The 18,755-nt window shown below is 51.4% G+C and overlaps 8 protein-coding genes across 8 annotated transcripts; 4 read left to right on the plus strand and 4 right to left on the minus strand.

Annotated features, from left to right (window-relative positions):
- Positions 1 to 532: 532 nt before the first annotated feature.
- PFICI_11093 (uncharacterized protein) lies at positions 533 to 1,798 on the plus strand (the record flags this gene model as incomplete). The annotated part of the gene is made up of 3 exons (XM_007839674.1): positions 533 to 792; positions 844 to 1,313; positions 1,419 to 1,798. 3 exons carry the CDS (start codon positions 533 to 535, stop codon positions 1,796 to 1,798), a joined length of 1,110 nt encoding a protein of 369 aa, XP_007837865.1.
- Positions 1,799 to 2,533: 735 nt separating this feature from the next.
- Positions 2,534 to 4,747, plus strand: PFICI_11094 (uncharacterized protein; the record flags this gene model as incomplete). Its single annotated transcript, XM_007839675.1, has 4 exons — positions 2,534 to 2,922; positions 2,984 to 3,318; positions 3,370 to 4,313; positions 4,373 to 4,747. The coding sequence occupies 4 exons, from the start codon at positions 2,534 to 2,536 to the stop codon at positions 4,745 to 4,747; spliced, it is 2,043 nt and encodes a 680-aa protein (XP_007837866.1).
- Positions 4,748 to 4,845: 98 nt separating this feature from the next.
- PFICI_11095 (uncharacterized protein) lies at positions 4,846 to 6,276 on the minus strand (the record flags this gene model as incomplete). Its single annotated transcript, XM_007839676.1, has 4 exons — positions 4,846 to 5,333; positions 5,387 to 5,476; positions 5,530 to 5,757; positions 5,808 to 6,276. 4 exons carry the CDS (start codon positions 6,274 to 6,276, stop codon positions 4,846 to 4,848), a joined length of 1,275 nt encoding a protein of 424 aa, XP_007837867.1.
- A 477-nt stretch (positions 6,277 to 6,753) lies between these two features.
- PFICI_11096 (uncharacterized protein) lies at positions 6,754 to 9,162 on the plus strand (the record flags this gene model as incomplete). The annotated part of the gene is made up of 2 exons (XM_007839677.1): positions 6,754 to 6,923; positions 6,978 to 9,162. The coding sequence occupies 2 exons, from the start codon at positions 6,754 to 6,756 to the stop codon at positions 9,160 to 9,162; spliced, it is 2,355 nt and encodes a 784-aa protein (XP_007837868.1).
- Positions 9,163 to 9,442: 280 nt separating this feature from the next.
- PFICI_11097 (uncharacterized protein) lies at positions 9,443 to 11,462 on the minus strand (the record flags this gene model as incomplete). Its single annotated transcript, XM_007839678.1, has 7 exons — positions 9,443 to 9,959; positions 10,032 to 10,125; positions 10,194 to 10,444; positions 10,496 to 10,806; positions 10,881 to 10,951; positions 11,019 to 11,213; positions 11,273 to 11,462. 7 exons carry the CDS (start codon positions 11,460 to 11,462, stop codon positions 9,443 to 9,445), a joined length of 1,629 nt encoding a protein of 542 aa, XP_007837869.1.
- Positions 11,463 to 11,833: 371 nt separating this feature from the next.
- Positions 11,834 to 13,768, plus strand: PFICI_11098 (uncharacterized protein; the record flags this gene model as incomplete). The annotated part of the gene is made up of 5 exons (XM_007839679.1): positions 11,834 to 12,188; positions 12,239 to 12,505; positions 12,562 to 12,601; positions 12,657 to 13,372; positions 13,422 to 13,768. 5 exons carry the CDS (start codon positions 11,834 to 11,836, stop codon positions 13,766 to 13,768), a joined length of 1,725 nt encoding a protein of 574 aa, XP_007837870.1.
- A 293-nt stretch (positions 13,769 to 14,061) lies between these two features.
- PFICI_11099 (uncharacterized protein) lies at positions 14,062 to 15,937 on the minus strand (the record flags this gene model as incomplete). The annotated part of the gene is made up of 2 exons (XM_007839680.1): positions 14,062 to 15,433; positions 15,504 to 15,937. 2 exons carry the CDS (start codon positions 15,935 to 15,937, stop codon positions 14,062 to 14,064), a joined length of 1,806 nt encoding a protein of 601 aa, XP_007837871.1.
- A 731-nt stretch (positions 15,938 to 16,668) lies between these two features.
- PFICI_11100 (uncharacterized protein) lies at positions 16,669 to 17,957 on the minus strand (the record flags this gene model as incomplete). The annotated part of the gene is made up of 3 exons (XM_007839681.1): positions 16,669 to 17,416; positions 17,493 to 17,622; positions 17,690 to 17,957. 3 exons carry the CDS (start codon positions 17,955 to 17,957, stop codon positions 16,669 to 16,671), a joined length of 1,146 nt encoding a protein of 381 aa, XP_007837872.1.
- Between the last annotated feature and the right edge of the window lie 798 nt (positions 17,958 to 18,755).

Consider the following 18,755-nt stretch of genomic DNA (forward strand, 5'->3'; position numbering starts at 1 on the left):
CTGCAAATGCTCAATTCTGAATGGACCTTGGACGAACAGCGAAGCCGAAATATCCCATCAAGATCTTCACAAGCAGGGAATGATCATACTCAATACACTGAATGCGCCACTACGCTTGAACTATTCAATCCAAAAGAAAGCATGCAGTGTGGCTGGCTGGAATTGTCTTGGAGTCGAAATTGCAGTTGGAGATTCCGTTGGCCACAGGTTGAAAATAATTAACTAACTTAGTGTTTGTAATTTTCTTTTCCATCTTTGCACGTCGTCTAACACGAAACGCATGGCAGCTGATGCGGTGTGATGCAAAATCATACCGCCGGGCTCTCCAAGTATGTAGGTAACTTAATATTTCCTAATACTCCAATATTGGCTGCAAGGCAAATGAGACAAGTAAGGCCTAGTAAGGTGAAGCCTCATGACAAAAATACATGAGGAGTATATAGGTCTGGCATATCGCCAGCTGTTCAGGATATCGATCTGGAAAACCAACAACCCAACTTCATCCTCTCATTACCTCCAAGTACATTTCACCATGGTCCGTTTTCTCGTACTCCTGCTTGGCATCTTGCCTGCCATTGCCTCTGCATACTTTGCTGCTCCATCGATATGCTTTGGTCCCATTCATCCATGGGTATCAGGTTGTTACGGGTATCCTCCAGCCCGCTCTTACTGCTCCAAGCAGTTCCCGCAAAAGACTACGACTAGAACCATAACTGCACCTACACGTACTTTGACCAGTACAGTTGCCACCAGCACAGCTATTTCGACCTTGCCTGGTACCATTACTTCTGTGTAAGATGAAAGACAGAGATGGAGAGACCACAATACTAAATTTTGTTATAGTGTGGGACTTGCTCCCGAAACGATTGTGACTGTCTATACTACCGTCTACACGACGAGCACTGGCACAATCACTGCGACTTCGAGCACAACGTCGACGTCGACTTCAACAGTGACGATCACCAGCACCAGCACCGTGAGGTCTGCACCAACAGTGGTGAAGCGTGATCTTCCCACAGGGGCACCGGCTTTCAAAGAGCTGCTTCTCAAGGGCCGACCCATTATTGAAAAGGTCTGTTCTTGCATCGTCACCAGCCAGGTCACGGCAACGTTTACGACCACGCCGAGTACCACGGTGCGGGTCACGGCCGTGACCACGCACTTGGTTTCCAATGTTGTTTCGACAACCTTGACACCAACCGTTACCACGACATCTACTGTCACGGCTGCTGCGGCTCCAGAGACTATTACTACGACCACGGTATCCACGGCTACAGAAGTTACAACTACAACTGCCACGACTGTGGCCACGGGTAAGATCTCATCTATTCCTATTATAGCAGCAGTACTTTTCTCCCCGCACACGATCGTGAAAACATGAGACTTTGCTAATCTTCGGATTTCACTTCTCCTTCCAGTGGCACCACAACCGCCGAAATGCAATCCCAACAGCCAGTTCGGACAGAGAGGTTCCGGAGGTTGCAGTACTAACTGTTACTGCGATAGAGACATCGACGGGGTCAACTTCTACTGTGACAGCTCCATCTTTTGCCTGGGTGGCTGCCAGAGCGACGCCGACTGCGCTGCTGACCAGTTTTGCGCGACGGGCACGTCTTGCTCGAGCACCAATGGGCGCACATGTCAGAAATACTCGGACTGCACGAGCACCTTTGTACCTCCCGGTGGTGGTGGTCTCCGGCGCAATGCTGGGCTGGAGGCGGTGGCTGCGGTGGAGCGCATGCCTGCGAGGGCTGTACAAGATGGCGTCCAGGAGCTTTCGCACAAGATTAATCATTAAGATAGGCTGTTGTCGGCCCGGAGAGTGGGACAATGGAGTTGAAGAAACACAATTGAGTTCCGTCAATAACTTGATTAATATATTCTTTCTTCTGAATGGCCGGGTACGACTGGATTGCAACCCTGGCGCCTATACGTTTAAGGGATCGTCTCACCTTTACCAGATCATTAGCTTTCAATATGCGGGGAAAGCCCTGGGAATTAGAACAAGGTTTAACCCCCAGACAGATAATCTAGGTGCATAATATGGCCCCGATACCCGAGGGCATTCTATCATCATTCCCCCAAGACAGCCAAATCTCCCTTCATCCGTGAGTTGGACGTTGTCACGACCGCAAGACTTGGATTATTCATGATTGAGAAGAACGCCGAAGGCTGTGGGCTTTGCTTTATGTATTGTGCTTCTGGTGATCTGCGCCTTTGTATTCTGTTTGCTTTTCTAAAAATAATAATACCTCTTTAATAATACTGGAAATTCTTCTAAACTTCCAGTTATGCGTGATGCAAAACAAATATTACAGAGCAGGTACCTACCTGGCGGTGGGGTTTCCCCGCAAAAGGCGACGGGTTCCCCCACACGTACAGCACATTGATGCACCTGCCCTGCCCTGCCTTGAGCTTGGGCACGCTTTTTCCAGCACAAGACGGCCAGAAAACTACATTCACTCACCTCTACAAAATCGAATGAACACGAGACAGATTGGGAGGTTGTGTGCTTTTCATTTTCTTTATAAACATGGGCGACAGATCCCAAGACAATAATAAGCGAGTGAGGCAAGCGTGCATTAGCTGTCGACGAAAGAAGAGCCGTTGTTCCGGCGAACGGCCAACTTGCTCCTTTTGCGCGCGGCTTCGCCAACCTTGTTCCTACAATGATGAACTGCATCCCGTATCGTCAGCACATGCCGACAGTCTCCAACGACAGAATACTGACCTGGCAGCCCGCGTTGCCGTGCTTGAGTCGAAATTAAGTGGTTTGACAGCCGGCGCCAACTCTTCTCCTTCCCTCTTTGACTTCAACACCCCGGTTGCCATCACTGCCACTGCGGCTGGGCCTATTAGTTCTCCGAGCCAAGAGCTCTTCAACAACAGAAGCAGCCCTGGTGATGGCAATAGTTCAGACGGGTGAGTAGAATAGCAATTCTTATGCCATTCGGCGAATTGCCCATCTGACCTAATATTACAGCTCCTTTGAATTTCCCAGCGCAGAGACCTTGCAATCACTGGCAGATGTCTATTTCCGATACTGCCATAACCGGCCGTATTGCTACTTTGAGGAGCATAGCTTCCGAGCGCAGCTCAGAGATGGGTCACTCCCTCAGTACCTGCTGCTGGCATTTGCTGCCACTGCCGCCAGATTTTCGGACAGGACCTCCTGTACAGGCCACCAGCCGGGGGCTATGAAACATTATGCCAAGATAGCCTGGCAACAGATTATCACTCAGTCTCTCGATGAGGATCACTCCGTCAATATCCATACTGTACAAGCCGCGAATATGCTAGGTGTTCTCGACTATATCTGTGTGTGTCCCGTCCCGTCCAGGTCTTATTGTAATCACTGACACGCCGTAGCCGGCCACAGCCAAACCGCATGGATCAAGATTGGGCTTGCAGTCCGATTTGCTCAGATACTCAATCTCTGCCATGAAGTGGATCATAGTGGCAGCCACATAGAGCTCGAGACTCGAAGGCGCACATTCTGGTCGGTTTACCTCCTCGACAGGCTGGTCTCATGTGGTCGCAATCGCCCACCAACGCTTCTTGATAGCGATTGCACTATCAAGTTGCCATGCAAAGATGAAGACTTTAGTGGTGGACGGCCATCCACATCCACAACATTAGACGATGTCCTCGACATTCCCCTTGAAGCCCCTCTGGAACCGAGCGCCCCTTTTGCCTTGGCCATCTTCATGGCCTCTGTGCTTGGTCATGTGGTGCGTTGGACCCTGCAGCAAAAGCCCGACGAGTCCAGATTGCCGTGGGATTGTCGCAGCACGTTTTCCAGGATCCGTGGTGCCCTCTTGAGTTTCGAGAGCTATACAGAAGCAACCGAAAGTTTCGAAGCATTTGAGTCTGCTTTGAAGCAATCACTCCCGGACCAAGATGATGTCAGCTCCAGTGCCACTAGCTGCCACTTTGTCTTTTCCCATGTGCTCTACCACATCAACCAGTGTCTCCTATACCACCCCTTCCTTGTGCGGCAAAGATTAAAGGCACATGATACCAAGATACCTCCGAGCTTTTTGCGCGAGGCCATTCGCAACAGCCATGAGCACGCAGTGTTTCTCGCCAGGATTCTCAATAGATATCTGCAACGTCCGTCTGATACTACACCGAGCTTCTTTGGGTATGCTGCTGTTCTAGCAGGTGGAATTCTTCACCTCCATACCCTCGCAGCAGCAGCATCATCATTGTCATCATCATCATCCGGTCCTTGGAACTCGGCCGAGCTCTTAGCAGTTTGCGTCCGATTCTTAGATCAAGGTCCGACAAGCTGGGAGTCATTCCGACGAATGGTCAGTCAAGCGATTCTTTTCCTCTTTCCTACCGCCTTCAGGTCACTAATGCCAACTAGGGTTCCATCCTCAAAGCACTTAGCATCCCTGCCTCTAGTGCCCAGCTTTTACTTTCGTCAACCAGCAAAGCGAGCAATCTTGAACCCAAACTTGAGGAGAGTCTTTGGCAGGCCTGTGATTACAATCAGATGGTCACCTTTACCAAGCCAATCCAGCCAATTGAGGAGACCTCTGAAATGGAGCTCCTAACGGATGAGTGGCCAACATCTCCTGGCTTGATGGAACTCCTTGGCCGAGGATTTCCACCATCGGATATCTTGACATGGTCCGACTGGGATCCTTCTTCGCAAGCTTTATCATCTGGTTTACTCCATGACATTTATCAACATGCAGAAGCAGGCATCGGCGAGACAGCTCTTTCAATGGACGTCTAGATCAAACGTGGCCTACAACCGTTATCGGATATTACATTGCAAAAGAGCAACTTTTTTCAAAATCTTACAATGAGTCATAGCAATTACTACTCAAATAATTACAAGCGAGACTTTGGCTGTAGTTGTTGTATAGCCTTCAGCTCCTGAGCCACGGCCAGATCCACAAGGATTTCTTCGCTTCCACCACCGACAGCCATGACTCTGACATCGCGGCTGATCTGCTCGATACGAGCCCCCCGTCCTTCTTTGGAGTAGCCAAGGCCACCCAAGACCTGTTGGGCCTCTCTATTGACTTTCTCGAGAACCTGAGCGGCCAACACCTTCAGGGCAGCAATAGGTCCAGCGATCAGTGGATCATTCTCAGTTACCTTGGCTTGCTCAATCAAGTACACAAGTTGCTCCATCCAAGCGTGTGCTGAATTGATGCTGCGACTAAATAAGGCTAATTTGCTGCGAATGACTTGATTCTCAATTAGTTTCTTTCCAAAGGTCTCGCGCAGCATCGCGTGCGTCAAGGCATCCTCGGCGCAAACCCGGGCCATGCGGAGCGAAGTACAAGCCAGCCAGAGTCGCTCATGGTTGAAATCTGTTGGAAAAATATGAGTTTCATGCAAGAAAAATGCAGCGCATGAGACTCACTGGACATGATAATCTTGAACCCTTCGCTCTCGTTTCCGAGCAGATTCTCGATAGGTACCTCTACGTCGTCGAACTCGATAAAAGTAGACCCTATTTGTGTCAAGAGAAAGAGCAAGCCTCGTACAGATAGTAGATTTGCTTACCGCTTGCATGGACGCCAGAGTTGTCAAGTTTTCTGAGGGTCACACCCTTTGCTTTCAGTGGGATGATGAGAGCCGACACCCCTTTGGAACCTGAGCCCCCTGTTCTCACGGCAGCGGTACAATAATCGGCAAAGATACCATTGGTTATCCACTTCTTGAGCCCGTTGACAATATAATGGTTGCCCCGGCGCTCTGCTGTGGTGGCGATGCCAGCCACGTCCGACCCCGCTGTATCTTGTGTTAGCTTGCTTGCTCTGTTGGGTGTGAAATATGCTCACCTTCAGGCTCGGTCACACCCAAGCAGAATCTCGTCGTTCCATTCAGGATACCTGGTAGGAATCTGCGCTTTTGCTCTGCATTTCCAAAGTTCACTAGAGGGGGTGCACCGATGGAGTTGCCACAGCTCAGGCCCCAGATGACTCCTAGATACCCGCAACGGGCGATGCCGTCGATCAAGATGAGGTCATGGAAGCCATCCCATTCTTGAGGACTAATGTCCGCTGGTAATCTCTGGCTGCCGAGATGTTCTGCAGCTAATGGGTAAATCGATACAGCGGTATAACCAAGACGTGCATGGCGTACCATGACATCGTCAGGAATGCGACCGCTGGCCTCCCACTCATGGCAGAAGGGCGAGATATGTTCCCTCACATATTGTTCAACTTCGGACTGCAGACGATAGTGACTCGCTTGGTAATAAGGACTGGCGCCCCGTGTGATCCAGAGCGGTTCAGAGAATGATGACATGACGTTCAGGATCAATATGGAGGTTATTAGCTGGGACCTGGATTATGGTATGATACTGCTGAGATTTCGTCTGCTGCAGTCACCTTGAGTACAAATATTAAGCACCTTTCGATTAGTGGAACCTATTCACCTACTCGATCCATTTCCCTTGAAGCTGAAGCCAACCGCGGACAGTATTGCGAACAGAAAATGTGGGGGGCGGATGCGAGCCGGGCCCACTTCTACTGCCGGTGGGTTGCGGGACTGGTGTTAGTATACCATAGCCGGCTGCTGGCTAGGCACCTCGGGCCTTGCCGAGACACGGCCAACTTACACTGGTAAATGCTGGCAAGCCGAGCCCAAGATCAATTGCTCATCAGTATCTGTCAATCGGAAAGATCTCGAGTTGACCGTGTTGCAGAAATTCAACTTTGCTTTTCAATTTGATCTAGGTTGACAGCCACTTCTCATTGTGCAGCCGCACCAACAACTGCAGCCATGGCGACCACACAGCGGCCACCCTTGTTTGTCGCAGAACCCTGCTCTGGAACTGATGGTCATCCTCTGATTCAGAAAGTCTTTATTGCCAACCGCGGCGAGATTGCCTGCCGGGTGATTGCTACTTGCCGGAAGCTGAATTTGACTTCAATTGCGGTGTACCTCGAAGAGTAGGTGACTTCATATTATCAGGTTGTTGTAGCATTTTATTGAATCTTGAACAGAGACAAGTCCTCTCGACACGTGAGAGATGCAGACGAAGCAATTTGCCTTGGAAGCATCACGGCCGACAAGAATCCATTCCTCGATATTGAGCTACTCGTGTCAGCTGCACGACATGCTGGTGCCGACGCTGTCCATCCGGGATATGGCTACCTCAGCGAGAACCCAGACTTTGCCGACAAGGTTAGAGAGGCCGGTCTCATATTCATAGGACCCAGCTCTCTGGCGATGATGACGCTTGGTAATAAGCGCAGCTCCAAGGTCTATCTTCAGGAGCATGCTCCCGAGGTTCCATTGATCCCTGGCTTCTCTGGTGCAAGCCAAAACGTGGAGGATCTCAAGCTCGCCGCAGAATCTATTGGGTTTCCAGTCATGCTCAAGGCATCGTCGGGAGGTGGTGGCAAGGGTATGCGCATTGTTAGAGATGCTTCTCTGCTGGGCGACGAATTGCAGCGTGTGCAGTCCGAGGCTAGTCGCAGTTTTGGGTCTGCTGATGCCATCCTTGAGAAATACATTGAGGCCGGAAAGCATGTCGAATTCCAGATCGTTGGCGATAGACATGGACGCGTTATTTCTCTGTGGGACCGCGACTGCTCGTTACAACGTCGCCATCAGAAGATCGTCGAGGAGACACCTTGTCCGTGGCTGAGCCAGAGCATGCGTGAGGCCATGAGCCAGACTGCTATACGCATTGCGGAACTCATCGGCTACGAGGGAGCCGGTACAGTCGAGTTTGTGGTGGATGTGAAGGAGGAAAAATACTACTTTCTCGAGGTCAACGCGCGCCTGCAAGTGGAACACCCCATTACTGAGGAGGTGACGGGGATTGATCTGGTTGCTCTCCAGGTCTACGTGGCCTCGGGCGGGCGCCTCGATGACCTGGATGTGCTGCATCGGATTTCACAAAAAGGACACGCCATAGAGTGTCGACTCTGTGCAGAGGATCCGCATCACGACTTTTTCCCAGAGCACGGAGTCGTTCGCCTTTGGCAGCCCGCTCCAGGCATTCTCGGGCCAGGCCGTGACATTCGCTACGAGACAGCAATAGAGACAGGCTCGCAAGTCTCGATTCACTTTGATTCCATGATTGCCAAAATCGTTGTTTGGGCACCTACACGCGCGCGGGCCATTGCAAAGACACTAGCTGTTCTGGCTAACACGGCATGTGTCGGCGTCCGTACAAACCAGCTGTTTCTCCAGAGCTGTCTGCGCCACCCGGGATTCCGCAGTGACCCAGCTTACACCACGTCTTTCATCGCGAGACATATAGAATCACTGCTGACCAATCCATACACGGGCAATGCTGGGCAGACGACCTTTGCGTCTCTCGAATCGATTCCCAGTCTTGTCCTTCGCGCCATGCGTGCACGTCAAGCGTCCTCCAAGGGTCACTACGCCTTTCGCAACATTGCCAATGGCTTTCGCAACCAACGATATGACTTGATCAACCGCCCGTCCAACTTTGTGGTCACAGTTCACAACGGTGTCGACCCTGCCAATGCCAAGAAGAATGCCTCGTTGAGAGTTTGGGAACCGACTGAAGATCCTCAAACCTTTACCACATACACTGTTTCGATGCCAGCAGTCGACTCAGTCGAAGAAAACTCCAAGGAGGCTACCTCGGGGGTGACTACAAGATATAACCAAATCAGCAACGCCATGCGCACCTGTCAATGGACCAACAGCGTTGCGGAGCGAGTCACCATTGAGACTATTGAGCCCTTGCCTGAATCCCATCACGGCCACTGGTCCTCGGTCTTGGCCATTGCCTCGGTAAATAATGTCAAAAAGGTCGTGGTGCTATGCGCCGAGTATGGACGCAACGACTCGGCCAGCTCGCAACGCGGCGCGCCGCAGGTCGTCTACGCGCACGTCCCGGCGCTGGGGACCTGGGCCCGGTACGACATTTACAGCGCGCTGTCCTTTGTCGAGAGCACCCGGGAAGACTACCAGGCAGCGGCAACGGCGGCGGCGGATTCCCGGCTGGTGAGGGCGCCCATGCCCTGCAAGGTCCTGCGGAGGCTCAAGGAGGAGGGCGCGCAGGTGCAAAAGGGGGAACATGTCATGGTGGTGGAGAGCATGAAGATGGAGGTCAGTATCGTGGTACAGGGAGAGGGGAAGCTCAAGATTAATTTTGACATTGGCGATTCGGTGGATGAGGGTGTTGTTCTTTGTGAGATTCTATAAGTAGATGTTTCTGTTTGAATAGTCGCTAGCTCATGAAGGAAAATGAATTACTAAAATGCTTATTAAAATTATCCTCGTCTCTTGATTTCATTTTTTTTTTCTGTCCATATGTGAAACAACAAGTGCCTTTCTCAGGTGAATCTGCTCGCATAATCCCAAATAGATGACAACTTATGGGCTGCGAGTTAAAAGTCCACATAAAAAGATTCTTGCGCAAGCATCTTCACATTAATACATTCGAATCATAAATTGACTTGGATATCAGCTAAATACAATCTTGTCACATTCGAGCAAGTGACGAGTGGCTATCAGTACCCTGTATACCCTCTTGACTGACTACTTCTAAGCACATGCCCAGCACGTCTCGAGTATTCCGGGGATCAATGATGCCGTCATCCAGGCCCACGGCACTGGTACTATAGCACTCGCTATCGCGCTCGACGCCGTCGCGAAACTTGGCCACATTGCGCCGGAGCTCGTCCTCGACGAGGGCGCGCCCCTGCGACGCGGCGCTGGCGCGCTGGATCGTCTCCATGACGCCGGCGAGCTGGTCCGGGCCCATGACGCTGCAGCGGCCCGTGGGCCAGGCAAAGAGGAAGCGCGGCCGGTACGCGCGGCCGCACATGGCGTAGTTGCCGGCGCCGTACGAGGCGCCGACGATGATGGATATGTGCGGCACCGTCGAGCAGCTGACGGCCGAGACCATTTGCGCCCCGCGCTTGATGATGGCGGCGTGCTCGGCCTTGGACCCCACCATGAAGCCGGTGACATTGTGCAAGAAGATGATGGGGACATTTCTACATGATTTAGGTCCATGTCAGTGCCTACTCGCAGGACTATTTGAGGAATTTCTGGTTGATGACACGTACTGCTGGTTACACATGCGAATGAATTGGGCCCCTTTGGAGGCTTCATCTGCATTAATGACTGGCGTCTGATTGGCCACGATGCCTACTTGGAATCCTGAAAAAGTCCGTGTTAGTCCCGGCTATACTTCTTTCCAGCAGAAACAAGGAGAAACTCTTTCATACCGAGGATATGTGCCCAAGCCGTGACTAGATTGCGCCCAAATGATGGTTTAAACTTGAGCAGTCTCGAGCCGTCGACTATTCTCAACAAGGCTTCGCTCATGTCAAAGGGCTTGCGAATATCTGGGTTCACTAGAGCGAGCAAGTCGGACGCAGGATATCGTGGGGGTACCGGTGCCGTTACACCCATCGGTACATGACTGCTCGTAGGCAGTGTGGCGACCCATTCTCTGGCGCTTCTTATCGCCTCGAACCTATTGACGGAATCAGTATACTATTTCTCAACATATCAGAGGACCACAGACTCATCGACAACAATCTGATCCGCCAGACCAGTAACGGTAGCGTGCACGTCGGCACCCCCCAGCTCTTCAGCGCCAATAATCTCTCCCGTGGCCATCTTGACAAGAGGGGGACCGCCGAGAAAGACTTGGGCCTGCGACTTGACAAAGACGGTGTAGTCGGATAGGGCGGGATGGTAGGCGCCCCCGGCGGTCGAGGAACCAAAGACCACGGCGCAAGACTTGTACCCTTTTTGGGTGCGGAGGGCGAGGTCGCGGAAGATTTGTCCGCCTTTGTGGAAGACGCGGAATTGTTGGGGGAGAAAGACTCCAGCCTAGATGATGTCGAGATGTTAATGTTGCTAGAGACACAATTTGGTGGTTCTGTTTCCCCCCGTGATGGACATACTGATTGAACCAAGGCGATAATGGGCAAACCGTTTTCTGTCGCAATCTCGGTGATGCGATTTTGCTTAATCACTTGGGTCAGTGTCAACAGTGACGTGCGTCTGAAATCGAGATCATGTGTCTTTGCTCTATTGCTCACCTGTCATTTCATTCCATGCGCCTCCACTTTGAGTTGGAATATGGGCTAATATCATGACCGGGCGGCCGCAAACGTTGCCAATGCCGCCAATGAGGCTGGCGCACGGCGACGAATCCTTGAGGTTATAGCCCATGAAGACTCCGAGTTCAAGAAAGGGCGAGTCTTGGTCCAGCACAAGGCTGACTCTGTCACGAACTATCTCGCGTCTCTTAGCAACACAGACTGGATCCATGATGCACGTGGTGGCTTCATACCTAGTAGCTGCCCTTTCGCCATGTGTCTCGCCGTTGCTTCTGGAGAGCCTTCGGAGCTCGTTTTGGAGAGCGCATGCTCAAACTTGTCCAATAATACGGACCAGCTCTGTCTATTCTCATCATACTGGCTCTGTCGAAGATCCAGCGCCGATTTCTGCACGGGAAATGCCGTCGTCGTCGTCATTGTCATTGTTCTCAATGTTTGGCTTGTATCATTGAAAAGTGCAAATGCGTGCATGGCCGAAACAAGACTTGGTTGAGAAAAACGAGCAGCTGGCCCATCATTGAACATGACCGGCAGTAATTGTGAGCCTTGGGCGTACTCAGCACGGCTGCCCGCGGCTATGGGGCCTGGCACCCGCTTCGGTGCGTGCCCGGGGCCCGGGACGTCGACCGGGCCCACATATCCCGGCTACCTGTAGGTTAGCCGATGAGAACACGACAAAGACCAATGATATTGGTAACAAAAGACAGAGTTAAGATGGGAGAGGGGAGAAAAATGGGAAGAGTTTTAGGCGTCGTTTACCAAGAAATCCATCAACTCCTGACTCTGTGTACACAATGGCAAATCCAGCGCTTTCCTTGGTTCATGGTCCAACTACGACACCTCTGTGGACGGGCACTTTGGGCTCTCTGATCAAGGAGCAGAATTCAAAACATGGAAATAAAACTGCAATTATTGTACCATGGCAGGGACGCAGATTGACATACTACGAGCTCGATGCTCGAAGCGAGGCTGTGGCCAGCTCTCTGCTGTCGCTGGGGATCAGGCCTGGAAATGCGATTGCCATCATGGCGGGAAACCGTTTCGAGTATATCGAAGCATTCTTGGCTGCGGGCAGGATAGGATGTCCGGTCATTGTGCTCAACAATACCTATACTCCCAGCGAGTTAATCAGCGCGCTGACACGAACATGTAAGACTCTCTGGCCGATTCGTGTACAACTTTGATTTGACAGACTATAGCAACAAGACTACTATTCATTGCGGCCAAAATTGGCACCAGGGACATGTCCGAGCATGCTGACTCTGTAATAAGGCAGGCGGCAAGTGACAGCTCAGCAGCCACGCGACACGTGGTGCTCTGGGGAGAGAATAGCACATACTCTAGTGTGATGGCTCAGTCGTACCAACAATTTTTGAATCGTCGCTCAGAAGCATCTGCTTTTCACTTGCAGCGCGCCGAAGCGAATGTCAAGCCCGACGATTTGCTGAACGTCCAATTTACATCAGGTACAGTCAAGACATCTCCAAGGGGCTTCGCATAGCAGACTCACCCGGCGAAATAGGCACAACTGGCAATCCGAAAGGAGCAATGCTGAGCCACATGTGAGTCAATCCTCCTGGAATATCCAGTACGCGAGCTAACGCATTTGTCAACAAGAAACATCATCAACAATGCCCAGTTCGTGGGATCGCGGATGAGACTTACCAGCCTCGACATTGTCTGCTGCCCACCGCCTCTTTTTCACTGCTTCGGATTGGTCATGGGGTTTCTCAATAGCTTCTTCCACGGAGGCAGTATCGTGTTCCCCTCGGATTCGTATGATGCCAATGCCGTTCTCGATGCGATCGCCAATGAAGGTTGCACCGGTCTGCTCGGCGTGCCAACCATGTTCTTGGCGCAGCTTGATGTCTTGAAATCCAAGCCGTCAACCATGGAGAATAAAACTTTGCGAGTTGGGCTAGCCGCCGGCTCCATGGTGTCGCCGCAGTTGCTCAAGAGGCTGGACGCGGAAATGGGCCTGCAGAGGGTCCTGGTTGCATACGGCATGACCGAGACGAGCCCCGTGAGCTTCATGATTGACCACGACGACCCGCCTCGACGCCGGCAGAGGGGCCTGGGCAAGGTCATGCCACACACGAGCGCAAAGGTCGTTGACGCCCAAGGACGCATAGTGCCCATTGGTAGTCGAGGCGAGATGTGCGTGAGCGGATACGCGCTCATGAAGGGATACCTCGACAATCCCAAGGCTACTGGCGAAGTCATGGTACATGATGACCAAGGAGTGACTTGGATGCGTACTGGTGACGAGTGCGCTATTGATGAAGAAGGGTACTGTGAGATTACGGGGCGGATCAAGGATCTCATCATCAGAGGTACGTTTCCCGACTGTGATTCAAACAAGGAGACTGACAATTGCTCTAGGTGGCGAAAACATATTTCCGGGTGAAATCGAGGAGAGATTACTGGAACATCCAGGAATCATCGAGTCGAGTGTGGTGGGAATTTCAGACGAAAAGTATGGCGAGGTTGTAGCCTGTTTTCTGCGAGCGACCAGCTCCGGCGTCAGGGTGGCTCATCACGAGGTTCAAGAATGGGTGAGGATGAAACTAGGCAGGCACAAGGCTCCCAACTGGGTCTTTTGGATTGGTGATCCAGCAGTCGGTGATGACTTTCCCAAGACGGGCAGTGGAAAGCATCAAAAGCACATTTTGAGAGCAATCGGAGAAAGACTGAGACAAATGAATGAAAAGCCACGGCCCAGACTCTAGAACATACAATATTACTTCTCAGGTTACGATTTTACAAGGTTTTCTTCGAATTTTGATTATTTATTGGTGGCAATTAATACCCAAAGAACGAGTCAATTCTGATTTGACCAACACATGAGTTGGAACACGGCTTAGCTTAAAAAATCTCAATCAAGGGCCGCAACGATCTAACAGAAACATACAGCCGCTAAATACAAGACAGTCCATGATGGAGACAGTGGTTCAGTGCAGTAATCCCACAAACATTGATTTGATTGTTTCACCAAGACGATGTATAGTGAAGAAGGATATATTTATAGCTTAGACTTTGACTCTAGGTTGTACGAATCCCAGTTGACATGTCTCCTCCCGGCTCTAAACTCTTTCAATCCATGCTCTGATTCGCCTCCTGGTTTCATCATCTCGTCGAATGCAGAGCGAATCGCTTCCTGCTGGGTAGTCGGACTCAAACCCAATGGGCTAGCTCTGATGAGGTCTTTGCATAATGAAGAGGCTCTCGGCGCCGCAACCCTCAGTCGTAGCAAATACTCATCAATGAGCTTCTCCAAGTCAGATGTAGACTCGCACGTGGCCGCTACAATCCCGAGGGACCGCAGTTCGGATAATGGAATGGTGCGGCCACTCAACATGGCTTCCCGAGCAAAGGCCAAGCCCCATTCCCTAATGACATACTTGGAAATGGTTGCTGGACACAGTCCAAGCTTGACCTCGCTGAGAGTCAGCGCAGCGGCAGAGACACCGATGCGAATATCGCAGGCAAATGCCAGACCGATCCCGCCCCCAAATGCGGGCCCGTTGATGGCAGCCACGGTGACTTGGGGCGCTCGATCAATTGCCTCAAACAGGCGGGTCAGACGATTGAACTGATTGTCGCTCGCCGATTGATCCTTTGCGACGGGGCCTTGCTGGCTCAAGTCCATACCAGTGCAAAAGAACTTGCCTTGAGCAGTAATGACGATGCGGCGAATGGAGCCATCAGTGGCGGATTGGTCAAAAAAGGTCGTCAGCTGTTCAATCATGGATGCCGTCAGAGCGTTGCCGTTTTCAGGCCTGCTCAAGATAATCTTGCGATTACGACCAGAGCACAATACTTTTAATCCCTCTGTTTCTTTTTGAACTGCCCAATTCGTGCTTGGCAAGCCTCTGGATGTCTTTGCGGTGCTTTGCGGTAATGTGTTTGTTCGCTTCTTGATGATTGCCGACCCAGCCCGGCTGTCGTGGCGTCTTGAAAGTTTCTGTGATATCCAGTGACCAGTCTCGGCTAGCTTGATCAGGTCCACGCCGGTGCTCACGCCAGACTCCTCAAACATGTACACCAGGTCCTCGGTGGCCAGATTGCCCTGAGCGCCGGGGGCAAATGGACATCCACCAAGGCCGGCGACACTACTGTCAAATGTCCTCAGGCCCTGCTGAAATGCCTCCCAGACATTTCCCAGAGCCTGGCCGTAGGTGTCGTGGAAATGACCAGCGAGCTTTCCGGCTGGAACCCCGTTGGCAAACAGATAACCGAGTAATCTCCTTACATCTCCCGGAACGCCGACTCCAAGCGTATCGCCGAGACTGACCTCGTAGCATCCCATATCCAAAAGTCTTTCTACGACTTCCAGAACGGCTGCCTCGGAGGTCTTTCCATCGAATGGGTCTGCAAAGATGCAAGAAACATAACTGCCATTGTTGATTAGCTCGTATTGTTCCAGAGTAACCAAAGTTCTAGGAGGTTCGTATTCTTTCTTACCCTCTAACCTTGATTCCCGCCGGTATGCACAAATCGGCTACCTCCTTGGCCCGGCCTATCCCTTCTTCCACACTGCAATGAATGTTGGCCCGGCTAAAGCCTTCAGTCGCGCTCACAAACACGGCAACCTCGCAAACGCCATACTTTCTCGCCGTCTCCAGCCCTTTGCGATTAGGCACCAACACTGGGAGCTGCAAGTCGTCGTGATTCTGTTGTCGTCCAAGCAGGGCTTGTACCGCACCGTCGCTGAGAATCTTGTCGTGGTCGGCAAGCTGAGGAATGGACTTGGGCGATACGCACGACGTGAGCTCAATAATCTTCAAGCCGGCGGCGTGCAGGCGCGCAATCAGCTCCAATTTCACGGCCGTGGGGACCAGGGTCGAGATGTTCTGCAGCCCGTCGCGCGGACCGACCTCGACGATGCGAACATCCATGTGAAAGGCCGTGATGGGTGGACAGACAGAAAGACACACCCAACAAGAATACGAGTTTCACTATCTTTGCAATGGCGTTTCAAAATCAAGGCTCATGAGTAGTGAGTAAATGCTCTATTGCACAACATCCATGCTTCCAGAGACTGCCGGTATACTACAACCCCGGAGTCCCGGCCTAGAAGATCGATTGTCTTGGCAGTCGACGGCTATGATCCGGGCCCACTTTTCCACGGCCAGCTCCCGACTTCTATTACCGCGGAGCAACTGTCTTGAAATGCATTGATTGCTATTGGCCGCTTTCCAATCTGACTTCCCCGTGATCACGATCTCTACTAAAACTTGTTGGTACGTATCCGAGACACAGCTGTTGACTGGCGGTGATTAATGTCAGTATTGTCGTGTTCTCCTCTAGCAGCAAGAAGGTCATATACGACGCGGCGGAATGCACCTTGTAAATAAGCTGATCTTGGACCGCCGACCCCTTGTACTACCAACCAAATCTGAAATAATTATATGAGATTTATGCATTTGAATAAATTCCATCAGCATTTGACCCTCGCAGAGTGTTTGCTAGTCCATCGCAAGTTCTCACGTTGTCATCATCGTAGTCTGCCGCCATTCCTTGCGCAGCTTCTTCCGGGGCCGAGTAGCCAGGCGCGCATCTCTCGCTTTGCTCTCTCCAAGCTTCGCAACTAATGCCGTGGGCCGTCCATGATAAGGACTACTTGGCCCTAGGGCAACATTTTGGCCTTTCTCATCCGCTCCCACGCAATCTTGTATCCCTCGACCGTGTCAATCTCCTCGGTGAATCCAACCTCGCGTGAACGCTGCAGATTATAGTGCCTGTCAAAATTGAACTGCACGAGCATGAACTCAATGAACCCCCAATGTTGTTCCTCGGCCAAGGTCTCCTTGAGCCCGTGTCGCTGGGCAATGGTCTTCCAGACGTGCTTGTGCTTGTCCACAAACTCGAGCAGCGGCGTCGACGAGGACGGGTCGGGCCCTGTGCCTACCAGGCCAAAGTGCTCACAGAGGCGGGGCCATACCTGTTGCCAGGTCACTGCCTTGCCGTCAGCCACGTTAAAGATGCCACCGCCGCCGCACTTGTCGGGGTTGAGAGCGGCGTGGATCTCCATGCGGGATAGGAGATCCTGAAATGTATCCGTGTGTGTCGACTGGTAGCCGTGCTGCTGACCTGGAAAGGGAATTCTGGCGCCGGCACCATGGACCTCCTTGTAGATCTCGAGGTACAACGCAATGCCTTGGGCCAGGTTCATTGGGTTCGTGACGGGCGTGAAGCCAATGATGCCGTCGGGCCGGATTTCAGTAAAGGTCCAAGATTTGCCACGCGACAGCTCCGCCAGGCGATCATATTGTGAGTAGTAGAAAATGTCACTGGCCCACGGCTCAGGGATACGCGGGCTACTTTCGGTGAGAGGCGGGCGAATTGATACCTCCTTTGGGAATTCAAGACCATAACTAGTACTTGGTCAATATGTTACTTTCTTTCTTTTTTCTCTTTGAATCGATTCAACTTGAATGCCAATTGACTTACCCCTTTCCACCTGTTTGCAAAATGAATGACTGCAAACCTGGTGCGACTGCATCTATAGCTCGCACGGCAGTATCCAGAAGTCGTGTATTGATCTCCTTGAGCGCCTGGAAGCCCTCCTTCTCAATGTAGGCTTTTGAAGCAAGAGTAGTGAGTAAGGATGACAAACCCCCAGAATGGATCAGTACAAAGACACTTACCTGTGAAGAACACGTGTGTCACGGTGTGCACATCGGCAATCTTATCTTTTAGGGACCGCACAACCTGATCCACAGACTTTGTGAGATCGACTCCGTGGACAAGCTGCACGCGATCATCCCTTGGTAGCTGGGCCTGCTCCAGGCTCAATGGGCGGTTGGTGGTTCCAGTGATGCGGGCAAAGGAAGTGGCCGAAGGATAGACTCTCGTTTGGTTCAGCAACGACCAGCCTGATATCCCAGAAGCGCCAAAGATGAGTGCATGAGCCATTGCCGGTAAAATGTAGTGTGCAGTCGTATATTCAGATACAAGACGTTATAGTAGTACTAAATGTTCTTGATCAATCGTTGTCGGTCGCACTGGTAGATATAGCAACGATGTGGTAACATGGTATAAAAGACGTGCGCGTCGCTTTGTAAGTCGTGCTGATTCATCATATAGACTGTAGCTGCAGCATCGGGTCTGCTTTCGCCCGGGTGCTCAGCATGATGAATGCATCTTGGTCAAGACAACTATAAGTTCATACTTGGCGGGCGGTAGGACAGCCAAGAGTTGGGACTCATGACTAAAGCGATAGGGGACCTCGCGCCTTATACGGTTAGCATGGTTTGTTAGATCTCCCGTCTGCGTGTCGTCCCAGAGTCCAGCTTGGCCAGCGGACTTTGACTACTCTTTTCTACGGCATCGCGCCGTCTGAAGGCTCGACTCGATAGACTTGTGCCTCCTTGCGTCCGATATTGTTTTTTCTTATTACTAAAAGCCTGGAAGAAGCAAATGTTTACCCGACAATGGTGTCGGTTTCCCTTTTGCCAAGCGGTCTAAACTTTGCCTGGGCGTATTAGAGCGACCCACTTGAATTATTTCTTGCGACCAAACTGATTTGCACCTCATAATCAAAGTCTGCAATGGTAGCCATATCTTGTTTGAAAGCCTCACACATATTTTTATACAATAAAAACAGCTTGGGTCGTGTTTTTTAAGATCAATTGGTGGAATCTTGGAATGGCGCCTTTCATTGGTGAGTGTCAAGTATGCATCTTAGTGAAGCATGATCATAATTAGACTGAC

This window comes from Pestalotiopsis fici, assembly GCF_000516985.1.
Source record: "Pestalotiopsis fici W106-1 unplaced genomic scaffold PFICI_Scf_8, whole genome shotgun sequence".
Taxonomy (NCBI): Eukaryota; Fungi; Ascomycota; class Sordariomycetes; order Amphisphaeriales; family Sporocadaceae; genus Pestalotiopsis; species Pestalotiopsis fici.